Genomic DNA, 18,953 nt, shown 5'->3' with positions numbered 1-18,953 from the left:
TGGGAGACCGGAATGCCACAGGGAGGCAGAAGCTACAATAAATGTTTCTCTCTCTCCTTCTCTAACTCAGGTAGCATTTCTGGCAACACCTCTATCTCCTCCATGGTTCCAGCCCTGGACTGATCTGCAGCTCCAACTTGTGTTGGCTGACTGTGGCTTGTGGGTCGCAGTAACACTGACTCTTCCTTTTGTGTCTTCAGCTTTGGGGTGCTGAAGGGATCAGCTTCAGTGTCTTCAGCTTTGGGATACTGGTGGTTTCCTGCTGTTGCTAAGTTTCTGGCTTACACTACCATATCCAGTTTGTCTTCTTAGCTGCTCCTTCACCAAAATAACCAATTCCCTTAATGAAATTTCCTTCGTGTAATTTCATATTTATAGTAGTTTCTATTTTCCTAATTATACCTTGACCAACACATCTTCCTTTCTGTGTCATTCTGGGTTTCTTTCATGAAATCACATTTAAGACAATAGAACTGATATTTATTTTCTTTAAGAGAACGTTGGAACAATTGGCATCAAAGCACAAGCAGAGAATTGAACATAATATAAGATTTAAATTAGACTTGACTCTTTCTTAGACTACCACTAACTCTGTACTGCCTTCCTGAATCCAGAAAAGCTGTAGCTAGAAACGTAAGCTCAGGCAGTTACATGACAATTAAGAATAATAAAGCTACAAGTTCATGATGAATTCCAAGAATAGGGTGGAGTGCTAGCTGCTTAATTATAGAAAGATCGTTTTCACACATGCTTCTAGCAAAAACAGAGTTGAAATGCTGTCTCAGTGCTGTAATCTATAATGTCAATCTACAGAAGCAAATGTAAAGAAAAATATTTGACTAAAGAAGTTAACTGTTGTGAACTAGTTATTTGAGTTATTGGTTACTAGTTATTTGAAGCTGTATCTTGGTTAGTTTTGATTGACAATTAAAAGACAATTCATGTTATCCTGTCTGTACTTGTTTATTTGTTTTAAAAAATCTTGGTCATGTTTTTGTATTGGTGTGAGAAGGTATAAGTGACCCAAAGTATGCAATATTAAGGTAAATGATAAGTTGATACTTAAAGTTCTACCTTAGATGTACACTAGATATTGTTATTTTTAATTTTATTTCAGTTGCCTGAAGCTTTTGAATTCATAGGTGGTTAAAATTGGTTGAGAGAGCATTTTTACAGATGGACATTTCTTTGTTTCAGAAAGTAGTGCTTTAATATATAAATCAAAGTTATAAATTTTTGCACCTCATTTAAAAATACTTTTATCATCTTTAATAATTTCATATTCCATGTTATTTAATATCAAGGAAAACTTTAGAGAGATCTTTCTGATTACCATTTCATGCTGATAACTGATATACTCCCTGTAGCATAGTCATTAACCTAGAATTTTAGCTCATTCACTTTCAGCTTATAACATTGAGTATAATTACAGAAGTCAGGAAGTAAAACTTACTAATTTCAAATTGAAATACTTGGTGGACCAAATGCTGTTGCCTCTTGGAACTGTTTATAGAACAATGTAAAACTAAGTAAAACAAATGTGATCTGATTCTGTGTTTGGGGAGTTCTTGACCTGGATTTCAAATATGAATCCTTACTTGCCCTTTAAAAAGTTTGACTCTTCTAAGATTTTTCTCAGCTGGAAAGTGTTTGTTCCTTCACTATCCATGACAGGTGACTGGGAGCACTTTGGTAATAACCATGAAAAATGAAATCAAGTACAATGCTGAAGATTGTGGAAGAAATACTATTTTTTTCAAATCTGCATCGTTATTTATTTTAGGACCAGAGTCTGTGACTCCTGTTTCACTAGTATGGATGACCCAATTGATTTATTTTTAGATTATTAATATTAGACTTGTGGCTTTCTTTGCAGACTTTGGAGCACGGGTTGGGGGAGAATTATGTATACATTTTGGTTTTTTTTTTATCATAAAAACGACTTAAAATTAGAAGGAGAGAAAGCTGCTGCTGAATGCCTAGGTTATTTAGTTTCTTCCTAGGTGACTTACAGTGTTCTAGGTCTATGCAGTAAACCTCTTCTACAGAGAGAAGCCATAGGGACCTGTTGACGGGGGCCTCATGGCGTTTCTCCACATATTAGAGAATCCTTTTGTGATAGTGTAGAAGACCCAAAGATTGCAGGTGGCTCAGCTGATAGTTATCATCCTGTGCACTACAGCTTTTTGGCTCAAAAGATGAAAGTTTCTCATCCGCTCTTTGAAACAGTATCTGATCACAGAATAGAAAAACTGATTTCTGAAATTAAGGTTTAGGCATTTTTTATTAACTTGGGATTGAGACCAATAAATGAGAATGTAAGGCCATGAGATTTTCCACGTGAAGGTGAGTCCCAGTTGCATACTGTAAACCAGGAAAAAAAAGATATTTTATTTGAGAGTGTAGATACAACATTTCTGTAACATTTTTGGAATGCCAGAAAATAAAAATATATGACATAACATTCATTAAGTTAAAAATCATTGCTGTCATTCCTTTGTTTTTCAGCTTAACACATTTAGAAATAATGAGTGAAATGATTTGACTGTATTGCTTTAATAGTATAAGATCAAGAGGCCAGTGTACAGGTCGCTTGGCTTGGATATGGTAAGCTTTCGTCTTGGGCTAATGGCATTTTAGTTATTTCACTACTTTAAAAAATAAGATTGTAAAACTTTCATTTGGAATATATTTCCAAAACTTTTCACCTTTTGAAGTGTGATCCATGAGTGCAAGTGACTGAAATTGGTTCAAAATTTTGTGAACTGTCTCTTTTTTTTGTAGATCTCTGAACTTGATATGAGGAAATGAAGTACACAACCAGTCCAATTAGTTGAAGCAGTCTTTTCTTGCTTGCATTCACATTTGACTTAATTTACCCTTAATTTACTTAAGCTTTGATTTTTTTTCTTAAGTGAAACAGTGTGAATATTTTATTTTTTAATTGAAGGGAAATTTTCATTTTTAGCTCCTGCTGGGTAAAAAAGTGACAAGGCTGCTTAGCGCTGCTAACTTTAACTGCTGTTTGTAGTTTGTTATGAGCTCTAGAAATCTTATATGGAGGAAAGAAAGAGATTTGGTGGAAAGAAAAGTCCTAGGAAAAAAACTCAATTAGAGACTGTGTGACTGCCAGAGTGAAAGAGGAGGAGCAGAGCATCCATTCTGAATTGGTATATTGAGAAGCAGAAATCCAATTAACAAATTCACATTTCTGAAGCAGCAGACAGTGATTAAAATTTTGGTGAACTACTCAAAATTCCTGCCACATACTTCAAACTGATAACTTACAGAGGCTCTTAAAAAAAAGTTTTGAATTTTAAGAACAAATATGTAAATAGAGAACTCATTATGCTTCTTGTTCTGAAGTGACCTCTAATTGTATGCTATGAGAAAGTAGTTTTTTATTGTTTAATGTTTACGTATTACTTAACTTTATGTTCAAATAGAAGAGCTTTAAAAGCATGTAGCCTCAGAGCTGCAGATCCTGCATTTGTTGGAGTTAGAATGGAGAACTGATTTCTAGAAACTTAAATAAATAAAGTCATATCTAAAGTTTTGATCCTGATTTCAAATTTACTCAATCAGTTCTAAGCATTTAATAAATGTGTTTAATGCACCTAGTACTGTGTTAAGCACTGGCGACACAAAAGTGAATAAGACATGGTCCTGACCTACAGTAGCTTCCTTTTGACTCTAGTGGAAGGAACATACACTTAATTAGACCAGATTATAAAGCAGCTTGGTTAACACCATGGTGAAAGAATGAGCAACATCAGTGGATGTACAGAGGGCAGAGTCTCCTGCTCTGAATTCTAGCATCCCAGGTAGCTTTACAGAGGATGTGCACTGCGGCTGGGAAGGCTGTATTATGCTGTTATAGACTAAGGAAATGAATTCTGCCTTGTAACTGCCTCAGATGGCCTGGGGGACACTATTGCTGTAAGCGTATTTTTTTTAAAGAATTGGGCTAGGCTCTTTGTGTTCTATTTTATTACTGTGAGAATGTATGCCTGCACATTAATTCAATCAATTAATTCAAAATTTATTCACTATAAATTGTAAGACTGCTCTTTGTACCTAGCTAACTTAATGAATTTAACACATTTATACATAATTAATACAACTATATGTTAAATGTAGAGGTGTAAATGTCATTTATGTGCTACTGGCTCCTAAATTTATTTGACATCTCTACTTGGTTATCTAGGCATCTCAAACATAGCATATTCAAAACAAAACTATCTTTTCTGCCTGCCCCCAAATTGTCTTTGTTAGTCGCAACAATATTTTCTGATTGCTCAAACCAAAACTCTTGGAATCGTCCTTGACTCCTCTTTTTCTCTCATGCCCCATAAGATATTTGTCAAAAAATTCTGTTGATTCTACTTTCAAACACTGTATAGCCAAAATCACTTCATGCCACCTCCAACTGCTGTCACAGTGGTCGAAGTCACTGATAACTCTTGACTGGATTAATTCAATATAGCTTCTCTCTGCTTCCACCCTTGGCTCTATGTTCTGAATTCAACACAGAAGCTTGGGTGATCATTTCAAAACTAAATTAGAACATGGTATACTCCTGTTCAAAACCCTCCAGAGGTTCCCCATATTTCTCAGAGCAAAAGCTAAAATCCTTACAGGACCCACAGGACCCTGTGTGATCTGTCCTTCTTAGCCCTCTGCTTTGACCATGTCTCCTGCTAGTCTTCATTCCATTCACTCTGCTGCAGCACCTTACTCATCTTCCAAAGTGCTGGGCCAGTTTCCATCTCAGGACCTTTGCACTGTCCTAACTCTTGCCCCAGATATCAGCCTGGCTTTGTTTGCTCTTCACTTCCTTTAAATCTTTGCACAAATGTCGTCTTTTCAGTAAGATCATCCTTGACTGCCTGTTTAAAATTACACCCGTCTTCCCTCCCTCTGTTCTCCATCCAGCTTGTCTTGCTTTATTTTTCTCTATAGTACTTAACACTTTTTAACATATTTGTTTATTTATTTTATTTATTGCCCCCTCCAATCCCCCAACTAGGAATATAACCATTCTATGGACTGAGATTTTTGCTTTTTTGTTCGCTGATGTATTTTTATCAGCTGGAGAAGTTCCTGGTACACAGTAGCTGCTTAATCAATAATTACTGACTACAAGAATAATACCTTTTGCATTTTTTAAGTGATTAAAGAGGCTAAGCTTTACAAATTATTTTTGTACTTTCAGTAACTGGATTTTTAAATATCAATTGTGCTACACCAGAGCAGTGGTTACCAGTCCAGGCTGAGATCAACTGGGTATCTTTTTCAGAAATACTGAAGACTTGCCCTGTTCCAAGACAATTAAATCAAAATCTCTAAGTATGGGGCCTGGCCGTCAGTCTTCTTTTTTATGTTCCCTGGTTATCCTAACTTGGAGCCAAGGTTAGAGCCAGGTGCTCAGGAAACATTTAAATGAATGTGAATGAATGAATCAAGAGTTACCACAACTACTACCTCAGAGACTCAGATTAGGCCCAGCTTAAGCATTAAGATTAGATTTCAAATGTTTGTGATGAGAGATTGATCCTGAGCAGCACAGTCTAGGAAAGGCCAGAAGGGGAGAAGGAAGCGATCAGGGAAGGGAGGGTGAAGAGACGGAGAAGTCAAAGAGGGCATTCGTAAGTAGTTGTAGCAGGGAGGAAAGATTGTTACCTGGTTCCTTGGCAGCTGTTGCCAATTAATGATTCCCCATTTTTAAAGAGCATAGATATGTTGGGAACTGCCTAGTTAATAGTTTGCATTAAGGCAAGTATATTTCCAAGACTTTTCTTTTTCCTCTCTATATTAATCAAAAAGACTTTGTGGAGAAGATGAGATTTGAACCAGGTAGTGGAATAAGAGGAAGGGAGAGGAGAACAGATACTTCTAAGTTATCAGAGTAACGTAAGTGAAGTGAGAGCAGTTTTAAAATAATAAGCACAGTTCACCGAGCATAGTGAGAACAACTTCTCAAAATCTGGGGAAAGAGATCCGAGTTGGCTTAACAGATTTCAGGGAATGGTAGGGATGGACAATGAAGGGCCTTGATAGGGAAGCTCTGGGATTCCTTTTTGCAGCAGAAATATTTTTGTTTCCTAAAGGCTTTGGAGAAGGTGGGAGATTTGAGCAAAGTTGTTTCAAGAAGATTAATCTGGCTAGTGATGTGGCAAAAAAGGAGTTAGAAGGGACAGCTTTGAGGAGAAGCGGGCCATAAAATGTCCTAGAAAGCAAAACAGAATGAATAAAATGGAGAATAATGTCAGATCTAGTAGGAGAATGGCAAAACCACACCTTGGATTTGAAAATAATGCAGAGACAAAAGCCCAGTGTGATTAAAAAGGCAGTGGGTGAAAGAGAATACATAGAGAAGGTGCCTGAGAATTAAGATCACAGCTACTATTAATTCCAAGACCCTGGAAGTCCTATTTTCATAGTTAGTACTAGCAATTGTTATTGTCTCTGTGAAGCTTTAAGGCTATTTAGAGCCTTTGAGTTCTACCCTCAGATGCTGGGAAGGATTTGCCTCATGTCCGAAATGTGGCTTATTTAGATTTTTATTACATTTTAATACACTAACTGAGATTCCAGCCTAGTTATTGATACCCCTTGTTCCCTCCCTTGTCCAACCAAGTCCTTCTCTAAGTGTAGATACCAGACCTTCTCAAGGGTGGAAGTCTTTCTAGACTTGGGAACAGAAATTCTCCCTGCCCCTTTTCTTTTCATTCCCAGCAGTCTTAGTTTCTTTACTTTTTTTCTACTTTTATACTTCAAGATCTATTGCTACCACCCCTTTCCCTTTCTCCTTGAGACACTCTCCCTGTCTTTAATAGGAAGCTCTTCCCAGTTTTCTTATAAGTGCCTTTCTCTGACCCTTCTCTCTTCCTGTGCCTTTAGGATCTCCCTTGGTCTCCATCTTGACAGCCTGACAGCTGTTTGGCGGATTAGTGTGTCATGCTAATCTACACCCAGCAACCCCTTCATCAGCAAGGCAGCCTGTCTTAACCCTTGGCTTTGCTCCCTAAACGTTACAATTACTTAGAAACCTGGTCCAATAAAGTCAATATGTGCAGTACTGGCAAGAAGTAATTTAGGTACTAATTGACATTTGAACATATTTAACTATATAGAAGTTTTCATTATTTTTAAAAATTAACACTTCCAACTTGTTTCACTTAAATTATCCTCAGAGTCCTGAAGTGATAGAACATCCATGTTGCCTTTGCTAAGGTACTGTGAGTCCTCTTTTGTTAGTTCATCCACTTCAGTCAATCTTTACAATCGAGGGTTTTGTTTCATTTTTAACTTTTGTAGGGTCTTAAGAAAATTTGGAAGCCATTTGAGGTCTGGTCTGGTCTTTTCTTTTCTTTCTTCTCACTCTGTCACCCAGGCTGGAGTGCAGTGGTGCGATCTCGGCTCACTGCAACCTCTGCCTCCTGGGTTCAAGCAATTCACCTGCCTCTGCCTCCTGAGTAGCTCGGATTACAGGTACGCCTGACCATGCCTGGCTAATTTTTGTATTTTTAGTAGAGACAGGGTTTCACCACGTTGGTTAGGCTGGTCTCGAACTCCTGACTCATTTGAGGTCTTTCTATAATCCACCAAGCCTATGTTTCCTAGGTAACATTTTAGTGTCTCATTTTATATTTAAGTACATACATGGCCATACCAATCATTGACTAATTTTAGTCTTTAACATGAATTAATTAGATGTCATTTTTTTTCTAATAAAAGCAGTATTAAACTGAAAGATGATTACCTACATTATACATTCTGACTTGGGTTTCTGTTAAAATACCTTACTAAATATTTAAAAATTGGAGTGAAACATTTAGATCTTGATTGTAAGGCTTTGCTTATTCAAATCCTCTGCGATTTGTATAACTCACAACTACCAGTGAATTATAAGGAAAGTAAGTTTAATTAAAATGTCAGTTTCCTAAATGTAATTATCTGTTTGAGACTATGAAGGATTATTTTATGTAGCTTTTTATGAAACACTGGAGGGCACCATTATGAAATTCCCGTAGTGAAGGAAGGAATGTGATGAATTTGACAGAGCTGTTTGTGCAGTTTTGAATAAAAATGCCACATCTCATAGAAGTGCTAGTTTTGTGTCTTGTAATGATGCTGGTTACTGGGGATTCGTCTCTTGGAACTGCCTTTGGATACTGTCATATTTCAAGTTGAGTTGGCCAAAGTGGTTATGGGGAAGGCCATGTGAATGTAGTGAGTGTCAGCTCATGAAAAAACAAGAGTAAAATACTCTTTAAGGTCGCTGTAGAAGCCTGGAGCATAAGAGCTCAAGTAAACCTGTTTATTCCTGGATACATTTATGTTGCACTGGAAGAGTGAGAAATGTTTTATTTATGGACAGTACATACAGGCAGTAAGTCACAAGTAGCCCAGTGTCATCCGTCATCCAGTCTACCTTACTGTGAGGAGTAGGCCTGGATGCAAGCTTTCTAAAAGTTCAAGAGTCAAATAGAGCTCAAATTTTAGCTATTTTTGGATTTTCACAAGTCTATAAAATAGCTCAGATTTGCCAACATCTCTCTATCAAGTATCTGCAATTTGATAAGTTATCCCAGCCTCGTTGACACTCAGTTATCTTTCCTATGATGAAGGACTGAACTGGTACAAGCAGCTTTATATTTTCTTCTCTACACAATTTTTATTGTATGCTCTCACCATCTTCTTGTTGATATGTGATTTTTTAAATTGTGGTAAAATGTACGTAACATAGAATATACTATTTTAACCATGTAAAATGTACAGTTTAGTGGCATTAAGTACATTCAAACGGTTGTGATGAAGAGATAACATTACAAGGAAGGCAAGAGATAGGTAAGAATTCACATAGAAACTCTGTGTCAGAAGCTGTGCTAGAACTCTAAATATGCATGCGTAGGAGATATTTATGTAGCTGGATAAAATTTTTGTGACTTCGAATCTTCCTAGAAACTATGGTAAAGGATAAATTGGGAAAATAAATCATGCTATATGTGTATTTTGAATGGTTCTATTCAGTAGTTCACATATGCATATAGCTACAAATAGCAAAATTAATCCTTAATGTTTATAGGTTTAAGAGTCATATGTCAAAGTATTTTCAGGCAGCCCTATGGGTCCATTTAATGTAGTTTATTTCTTATTTTCCTGTGATACCAACATGGGACTGCTGTCAGCACATGAGCCCAGAAAGCTGCCCAGCGTCTGCAGTTCTCAAGGGCCGTCTGGTTCTTTTTACATGTTACTGAACAGTATATTTCCAACCGTGATAAAAACTTCTTGGGTGTGGGGATCAAAAATGCCCTATAAAGAAAGCTAGCTGTAAAGACAATGTGGTTTAAAAAAATGGTGATTTTTTAGGTAGAAAATAGAAGTATGGGGAACAGTAATATGAGGATTATCAAATTTAACAGTGACTCAGATCCTTGACACACACAAATTCATCTTTGCTCAATCAAAAACAAGAAAACTTGACCAGTGAAACCATTTTATCCACCTATCTAGCCCTAATGCAAAATCTTGTGAAAAATAAAACTTTAGGGAACATAAAAAGGCAGTTAACCTGTTTTAAGATATATATGGAAGCATCTGACTATTGACAAGTATGAATTGAGTAAAAGCCAGAAGCTGTGCAAATATTTTCATAAAGTGTTTCCATTAAACCCATCTTCCCATGAGTAAGGGTTGGTTTAAGAAATTTAGGAAGACCTCCCCACTTTCTAGATATCTCTCTCTGTCTCTGTCTCAGACTGTCTGTCTCTCTCTATTTCTCTTTATTCTGACAAGAGTGGCCACATCATAACTGACTGTTTTCTAGGAAGTATTTTCTTGGAAGCTGAAGACAAACCTAGAGGAGAAGGCTGAATGGACTAAGCCTCTCACTCTGTGCTTTTGTGAGCATAAGTATCTGAAGAGGGACAGAGAGCCTCAGCATTTAAAGTGGGCAAGGATATTCCCCTTGTCTTGAGTGAAGCCTGGCTTTTCTTCAGCAATACAACGTCCCCACAGCCCTCCTGTATTTGTTTTCTACTGATACACAACAAATTACTGCAAGTTTAGCAGCTTAAAACAATGTACATTTATCATCTCACTAGTTCTGTGGGTCAGAAGACCAGACAGACATAGCTTAGCTGTGTCCTCTGCCTATGGTTTCACAAGGCAATCAAGATCTCAACCGGGGCTGTATTTCTTTCTAAAGCTCAAGTCTTCTTACAAGCTCATGTAGTGGCTTGAAGAATTCAGTTCCTCGTGGTTGTAGAACTAACATCCTTATTTTCTTGCTGGCCCTCAGCCAGTGGCCAATACCCAGAAGCCTCTCACAGTCGTTTTCACAGCACAGTTGCTTAGTTCTTTAGGGCCAAGCAGGATAATTTCTCTGACCTCTAGATCCTTTGTAAGGGCTCAACTGATTATGTCAGGCCCACCTAGGATGCTTTCCCTTTTGATTCATTCAGTGTCAACTAATCAGGAACCATAATTATAGCTGCAAAATCTCTTTGCTTTATAAGAATTTCCATCCTAATCATGGGTCCTGTCCACACTCAAGGGGGCAGGGATTATGATAGAGCATAGGCCATTGGGATCATCTTAGAATTTTGCCTACCTTAACTGTTTATTTTCTCACTGTGTTTCTCTCAGGGTCAGGAGGTGGGGGCACGATCCTCTTTGCTCTCCATAGCTGCTTTCAGACTATTATTTTCCTTCCTCTCATGAAAAATAACAACAAAAAAACACTGAGTCTGAGACTTGTGCTTTTTGGCTTACCATTGTCTCTTTCATTTTATTGCTATCCATCCCATCCCATCCCATCCCATCCCATCCATCCCATCCCATCCCATCCCATCCCATCCATCCATCCCATCCCATCCCATCCTATGAATTCTTCCAGCAGCTACATGAGCTTGTAACAGAACTTCAGCTCTAGAAAGAAAGACAGCCGCAGTTGAGATCTTGATTGCCTTGCGAAACCCTAGGCAGAGGACACAGCTAAGCCATGTCTGGTCTCCTGACCCACAGAACTAGTGAGTTGATAAGTGCACATAGCCATCTATCCTTCTGGTGTCTCCTGTTCATAAAAGATGTTGGCCTTCCATTTTGCTCCAAGCCCAGCCATGACTGTGGGTGATTTCGATTTCTGTGCCCACCACATGCAGATCACGTATTGGAAAGGAAGAAAGCACAGCAAAGAGCATTCATATCAGCCCTTTGTTCCCTTAGGTGAATTCTAGTGAGGTCAGAAAAGTTATAGAAACTTATTTTGCTATTTATTTTGTATTTTATTTGTCTTTTTTATGTACCTTTAGATACTTAAAAAAAGCTACAGTGAGAAGTAAGATATAGGAAACAGGGGCTATGTTTGCAGCAGAACTTTAGAGCCCAAACAGCTCACCTTTGAGCCCTGGACTTAGTATTGATTATAATTATTTCAGTAAGGTGAACCTTGAGGAAGGGGAAACTGAGGGAGTTGACCAAGGTTCTGACTGGTCAGTTGCCTGAAGCTGCTGAGATAACCGGAAAGGTCTTTTTTAACAAGAATGAGTCCATTCCTGTGTGCTTTGGTTGCCAAGGACCAATTATGTTCTGATGTTGCTAAAACCCTTAACCTGTGGTTATTGAATAGGAATTTTGTAAGAACCCATTTCTTCTTTGCTTGACCTGCCTCTTTTCTGGAGCATCATTTTGCTGAGTCCCATACTGGACTGGACGTGACTTCCTTGAACACGTTACCTGATAAGCCAATTGCAGAGAGCTTTTCCTGAAGCTCTGCCTTTACTAATGCCTACAACCTAGCCCTTAGAAGAAGCTGGTGCATACACTTGCTGTCTCAATTAGAATTTAACTGCTGTTGTGGACGTTTTTGTGTTTTATGTGTCGCAGCGATCTCTATTTATCTCCATAGTTGGGCAGCATGCTTCAGAGAGCATTGAGTAGTGACTCTATGAACTCTCTCTGTATAGCTTCTCCCATTGGGAGCTAAGGTGGAAAGAGAGTGTGAGTACTGCCTGGCAGGTTTATCTCCTACCCTTCCAACGACCATTCTTTTGAGCTGTCGTGTCCAACGCTGTAGCCGTTAGCCACATGCAGATATAAAAATTAAATACAAATAATTAAAATTAAATAAAATTAAAAGTTCAGGTCCCCTGTCATACTGGTCACATTTTAGGTGCTCAGTAGGTACAAGTGATTAGTGATTACTATATCAGACAGCAGAAATATAGAACATTTTCAGTGGAGATTCAAGTGTCTTGTCTTCTCTTGGGGTTTAAGCTGAACTGACTTAAATTCTCACATGCTTAGCAACTTAAAACAGTACCAGTTTATTATTTCACTATTCTGTAAGTTAGAAGCCTGTCTGACACAGGTCTCACCAGGCTAAATTCAAGGTGTCAGCTGGATTTTGTTTCTGAAGGGAGCATCTATTTTCTTGCTCACTCCTACAGGTTTTTTGGCAGAATTAAATTCCTTAAGGTTGTAAGTGTGAGGTCCTTATTTCTTCCTGGCTGTCAGCTGAGGGCTGTTTCCAACTCTAAAGCTGCCCATATTACTAGACTCCTGGCCCCTTCCTCAATATTTGAAGCTAGTAAAAGTAGCTTGAATCCCTTTCATGATTGAAGCATCTCCTGTATCTTCCATTACATCTCTCTGGCTTTCTCTGAGTAAGCCTATGCTTATAAGGGTCTCCAGTGATTACACTGGGTCTACTCAGATAACCTGGGATAATCTCCCCATCTCAAGATCCATACCTTTAATCACATCTGCAAAATCCCCTTTGCCTTATAAGGTAACATATTAGAGCATAGGTATCTTTGGTGGGAGGGGTATTTGTGTTATTTGGTCTATCATATGCCTCCAGATTAAGTTTTGAGTATTATTAAGCAAAAATAGCTTAATATTTGAAAAGGTAGCTTATTTGAAGAGGATAATTAAGACCCTACCACCTTTATGTAAATATTATCATTAATTTGCTTTAGAGGCTAAACATCAGGGGAAGACAAGAAACTTAAAGAAATAGAAAATGAAAACATGGAGAAGGTGGAACCTGGAGAAATTTTTGCTTCTTAAGCCACATTTTATATTGTTTTATGATGAAACACATACCCATAATAGTACAGTTTGGAGTACATTGATAATATATCACCAAGCTATCTCTGAATTAAACATTTAGTCATATTTCATCTTTAAAAAAATAAAATCTATACAGAAATGGCATTATAATTATGAAGGTAATATCTGAAATTGAACAATGTTAGAATAATCTTATCAAATTGTAGGTACTTAATGTAATATATTCAATACCTTGCCTACCTATTAGACATTAGATTGCTAACTTGATTTTTAGGATACTTAAGTAAAATCTACTTTTTTTTTTTTTTCTTTTTTTGAGACAGAGTCTTGCTCTGTCGCCAGGCTGGAGTGCAGTGATGCGATCTGGGCTCACTGCAACCGCTGCCTCCCGGGTTCAAGCAATTCCCCTGCCTCAGCCTCCCAAGTAGCTGGGATTACAGGGATGCACCACTATGCCCAGCTAATTTTTTTGTATTTTAGTAGAGATGGGGTTTCACCATGTTGGCCAAGATGGTCTCGATCTCCTTACCTCGTGATCCACCCGCCTCAGCTTCCCAAAGTGCTGGGATTACAGATGTGAACCACCGCGCCCGGCCAAATCTACTTTCTTTTAATGTTTGTTGCCATTCAGATATTCACCATAGATTTCTATACTACACTCATGCTTAATTTAGTGTATAAAATATTACATATACAATATCTTTAATTAAAAGATTCTATCCTATCATCTATTTTAAATATTTTACAATGATACTCTACCTTGTAATAAACTACATTTGTAAGTTTTGAGAGTGAATGTAGCATTTACCTTTTTCATCTTTCATTTTATTTATCTCATTAGCTAAGAAACCTTTCCAGCTTGGACCTACGTCATATCACTGAACTGGATAATGAAACCGTGATGGAAATTGTCAAGAGGTGCAAAAATCTTAGCTCTCTCAATCTCTGTCTGAACTGGATCATAAATGACAGGTAACCATTGTAACATGTTAAAAATACTTTTCTAGAGGAAAACATTTAGCAAATACTAATTATTATAACAAGGCATGTCTATAACTAAAATTGAATACAGCTGTGCCTTTTCAAATTATGTTTAAGTTTTGAAAACCATCTAGATCTATAGTTTTAATGCATCTATTGCTTATAAGTGCAGCAAAGTTTTTAGGTGCTTTAATGCAAATATTTACCTCAACAATTGTAACAGTAGGCTGTTGAATTTTTTCTTTGTTATCCATCTAAGACATGCCTGCTTTTTGCCATGCTTGTAAGTTTGTAATGATATATTATTTGTCACTTTAACATTTTTGCAACATTTGTGGTTGATTTTAATGATTTGGAGAAACCATCTGAAACATTAACATTTAAACCCTTTCTTAAAGGTGACATTTTTTTTTCAGAGGTGCAGTCTCACTGTGTTTTCTAGGTGCAATTCCTGGGCTTAAGCAATCCTTCCGCCTCAGCCTCCCAAGTAGCTGGGACTACAGGCATACACCACTGCGCCTATATTAGCCCATTCTAGCATTACCATAAAGAACTACCTTCGACTGGGTAATTTATAAAGATAAGAGGTTTAATTCACATTTCTGCAGGCTGTACAGGAAGTATGGCTGGAGAAGCCTCAGGAAACTGACAAGCATGGCAAAAAGCAGGTACATCTTACATGGCTAGAGAAGGAAGGAGAAGAGTGAAGTGGGAGGTACTACACATTTTTAGACATCCAGTTCTTGTGAGAACTCACTCATTATCAGGAGAACAGCAAGGGGGTAAATCTGCCCCCATGATCCAGTCACCTCCCAACAGGCCCTTCCTCCAACATTGGTATTACAATTTGACATGAGATTTGGCTGGGAACACAAATCCAAACCATATCAGCACCTAAGGATGACATTTTGTTCTCAGTATGTATATATATGTAATTTGTTTCAGAAATGGAAATCACGTGGTGAATAGCTTACTATACAGTATAGTATCAGAAGTTTTTTCTCATGGGTAATGATTAACCCATTTTTCTTTGAAATATTGTAGGAAGGAAGAAAAAGATACAGGAAAACCCTTACAAGTAGACTGTTATAATGAAAACAACAGAGTAGCACTAGCACTACTGATTAGGTAGATTTGTAAACATGAGCATAGGAGGATTCTTGCCCAGTAAGTTTCCAAGAATTTTGTTTTAAAAGATAAGTTTCCAAAAATATTTTCCTTTCAAAATAGAAAGCACTATTTCAGCTAAAATTAGAACCTGTTTAGATTTAAATATTCTTTTAAAAATAGGATAAATAATTTGTTTGTGTAAGATAATGCTTTAAATGTAAGATATTTCCTCTCTCTTTTTTTTTTTTTTTTTGAGACCGAGTCTTGCTCTGGCACCCGGGCTGGAGTGCAGTCAGTGGCATGATCTCTGCTCCCTTCAACCTCCACCTCCTGGGTTCAAGGGATTCTCTTGCCTCAGCCACCCTAGTAGCTGGGATTACAAGTGTGCGCCACTGGCTGGGCGCGGTGGCTCACACCTGTAATCCCAGCACTTTGGGAGTCCGAGGCAGGTGGATCACAAGGTCAGGAGATCCAGACCATCCTGGCTAACACAGTGAAACCCCATCTCTACTAAAAATATGGAAAAATTAGCCGGGCGTTGTGGCGGGTGCCTGTAGTCCCAGCTACTCGGGAGGCTGAGGCAGGAGAATGGCGTGAACCCGGGAGGCAGAGTTTGCAGTGAGCCAAGATCACACCACTGCACTCCAGCCTGGGCGATAGAGCAAGAGCTCGTCTCAAAAAAACAAAAAAATGAAAAAACAAGTGTGTACCACCACGTCCGACTAAGTTTTGTATTTTTAGTAGAGATGGGGTTTCTGTTGGCCTGGCTGGTATCAAACTACTGGCCTTAAGTGATCCCCCCCAACCCCTGCCTCGATCTCCCAAAGTGCTGGGATTATAGGCGTGAGCCATAAGCCACTGTGCCTGGCCTCCCCTTTTTTAATTTCCTTTTATACCTTAAAACCATGTAGACTCCATTTTCCCCAATTTTGGTAAATTCTAGTGACATTTTCTTAAATTACCCTGAATTACTCTTTATGTGATAGCCTTGACTTCACTCTTTCTTAGTAAAATTTTTCTTGAAAAATGTACTCCTCTAGAATGGGTATGTGATCACCATTTATAAAAATTCTCTCTTGTTTTTGAATAATATTCACCATATGAAATATATCAATGTCTAAAGAAAATGGAACTGGAGGTCATTATTCTAAGTGAAGTAACTCAGGAATCAAAAACCAAATACCGTGTGTTCTCACTTATGAGTGGGCGTTGAACTATTGGTGCGAAAAGGCATATAGAGTGGTATAATGGACATGGGAGCTCCAAGTGAGGAGGCTTGGAGGGGGCAAGGGATAAAAACTGCCTATGGGGTACAATGCATACTATTCGGGTGATGGGTGCACCAAAATCCTATACCTCACCGCTACATAATTCATCCATGTAACCAAAACTACTTGTGCCCCTAAAGTTATTGAAATTAAAACATTTAAGAAAAAGAAAATTCAAATAAATTAACTTTCCTGAAAACAAAGTGTACAAAGTAAAATTCTTCTCTATAATCAACATCCTATATAGACAATTTAAAGTAATCTTTAAAAAGCTGCTCATAACAAATAATAAATTACATAAATACTGTCTTGTGGTTTTAAATATCTAACATTAGTTTAATATATTACCGTAAATTTCTTGGTAATGCATTGAATTAAAGTAGAAAACTGGGCCGGGCGTGGTGGCTCACGCCTGTAAGCCCAGCACTTTGGGAGGCTGAGGCGGGCGGATCACAAGGTCAGGAGATTGAGACCATCCTGGCTAACATGGTGAAACCTCATCTCTACTAAAAATACAAAAATTAGCTGGGCATGGTGGCGCATGCCTGTAATCCCAGCTACTCTGGAGGCTGAGGAAGGAGAATCACTTGAACCCGGGAGGCGGAGGTTGCAGTGAGCCAAGATCACACCATTGTACTCCAGCCCGGGCAACAAGAGTGAAACTCTGTCTCAAAAAAAAAAAAAAAAAAAAAAGTAGAAAACTGTTTCTGCAATAAGGTGATTATATTCCACAACAATTTTCTGTATACAGGACGTGTAGAAGAGTCATTTAATGGGAGATACTATAATTGATAAATAAGATATGGTCTATACATGGTTATGTGAGTTATCTAAGTAAATATTTTGCTTAGGTTTGTATCATTTAAATACAGATGGGAGAGTGGATTTCTAATTTCTAGTTCTTTAAATGCTTATTTTGTTGTAGCTGGGTAATTTACAAATGAAAATGTTGAGAGCTCTCACTTTGCCTTTCCTTCCCTTTGTTAGGCTTCATGTACTCAAACCTTGTGCTCTTTCAGTCATTTTTTTCCCACTTAACAAATGGTTATTTGGTGTTTGATCCTAAATATATGTATTGTAGAGATTTATTTGCAAGGAACGAAAGTGTATTTTTATGTTTTTAATGGAAAAGCTTAGATTAATTAAGAAAACATGCATTTTAATGAGGTTGAGCAGTAGAGTTTTAAAGATCAGGCTCTTTTAGGTTTTAATTACACTACTTGCACTTATCCTGTATACTGTAATAGAAGTTTCAAACATTAAAACCCACTTTGCAGTATCATCTAAATTACTCATCTCATTGTTCTTGCCATACTATATTACTAAGCTAAGTAATATTTGTAATTATATTGGTATAAATCTAGAACTTCCCATCAGACTTAATTATAATTTCAGCACTTAGCTGAGATGGGTTAGTAACCTTCCATATAGAGGGCACTGGAATGCACTAATGCGTTTAGCCTATCAATTAATTCTGTTTTACATTCGTTCATTATTATTATCCTCCAGTAAATCAGAAAGCATTTATTAGCCCCCTACTAAATACTTGGTACTGTGTCTCAGACTGTGGGGCACTGAGTTCCTGCTGTTCTCAAAGGTCACTCTCTTTAGGTGACATAAGACTTAATGATAATAGTGAGCCTTGTAAGGATCGAGGGGACGAAAGTAACCTTTATTACCCAGGTAATTGATAGGCACTTCACACGTGTTCTCATTTAATCTCTTCAACGTCTTTTGTTCAGGGGAAGGTCATACTATTTCTATTAAATTTAGACCATTTCTTTGACTTTCTTTGGCTTTTCAGTGGATGTATTTTTCCATCATCGTTGCAGTAAAAACTCTAAACAAGAAAAAGTGAATGGCTAATCAGTCAATTTTCCATATCATAGCTGGGATTCACATACGATTGACATTTATATATAAAATTCTTAATTTTTTAACTAAGCTCATTATTTTCTCTCATATTGAAAGTATAACGGAACTTTTAGATATTAATTTATATACAATACCTATTACAAAGATTTATCCTGAATGTTGCTAGTTTTAATAAAGGATTTCTCACATTAAGATAAATTTCAGTACTTTTCACAGTCCTATATATATAACATTTATCCTAGGTTCTAATAATTCTTATCTGTGAACTTTTTTTAAGTTCAAAATTTTAAAATATGTAGTAATTGAAAGACTTTACTGTTACACTTTATGGTGTCTGTTAGCATTTTCTGGTCGTTGAATTGATCTCTGTGACTAAGACATGCTGCTCTTTATCTTTGTTTTTCCAAAAGCACTTTTTGTGTTTAGAGAGTTAAACAGCGTGATATTTTCTTGTATTCAGAAGGATGGTCTAGTAGTCATTTGACATTTACCATTGCTTTTGAATACAAATAACATCCAAGTGTTTTATGAAAAGAGGACACCGAACTGTTTCTATCAGTGATTTACATTAAATATCTGGTTATTACGTGTCATCTACTGCCTGATTCTAAGTTTATTGAAATTTTTTTTGTATTT

General features: G+C 37.4%; 1 protein-coding gene across 1 annotated transcript in view; it reads left to right on the top strand.

Annotated features, from left to right (window-relative positions):
- FBXL17 (F-box and leucine rich repeat protein 17) overlaps positions 1-18,953 on the top strand; it is a 536,163-nt gene that overhangs the window by 187,740 nt on the left and 329,470 nt on the right. The window contains exon 6 of the mRNA XM_030817453.1: positions 13,925-14,055. Within this exon, the coding sequence (XP_030673313.1) occupies positions 13,925-14,055 (131 nt within the window). The remainder of the gene's footprint in view (positions 1-13,924; positions 14,056-18,953) is intronic.

Source organism: Nomascus leucogenys, chromosome 2, assembly GCF_006542625.1.
Source record: "Nomascus leucogenys isolate Asia chromosome 2, Asia_NLE_v1, whole genome shotgun sequence".
NCBI lineage: Eukaryota > Metazoa > Chordata > Mammalia > Primates > Hylobatidae > Nomascus > Nomascus leucogenys.
Note: the sequence above shows the minus strand (reverse complement) of the source record. Positions and strands in the feature narration are given on the sequence as shown.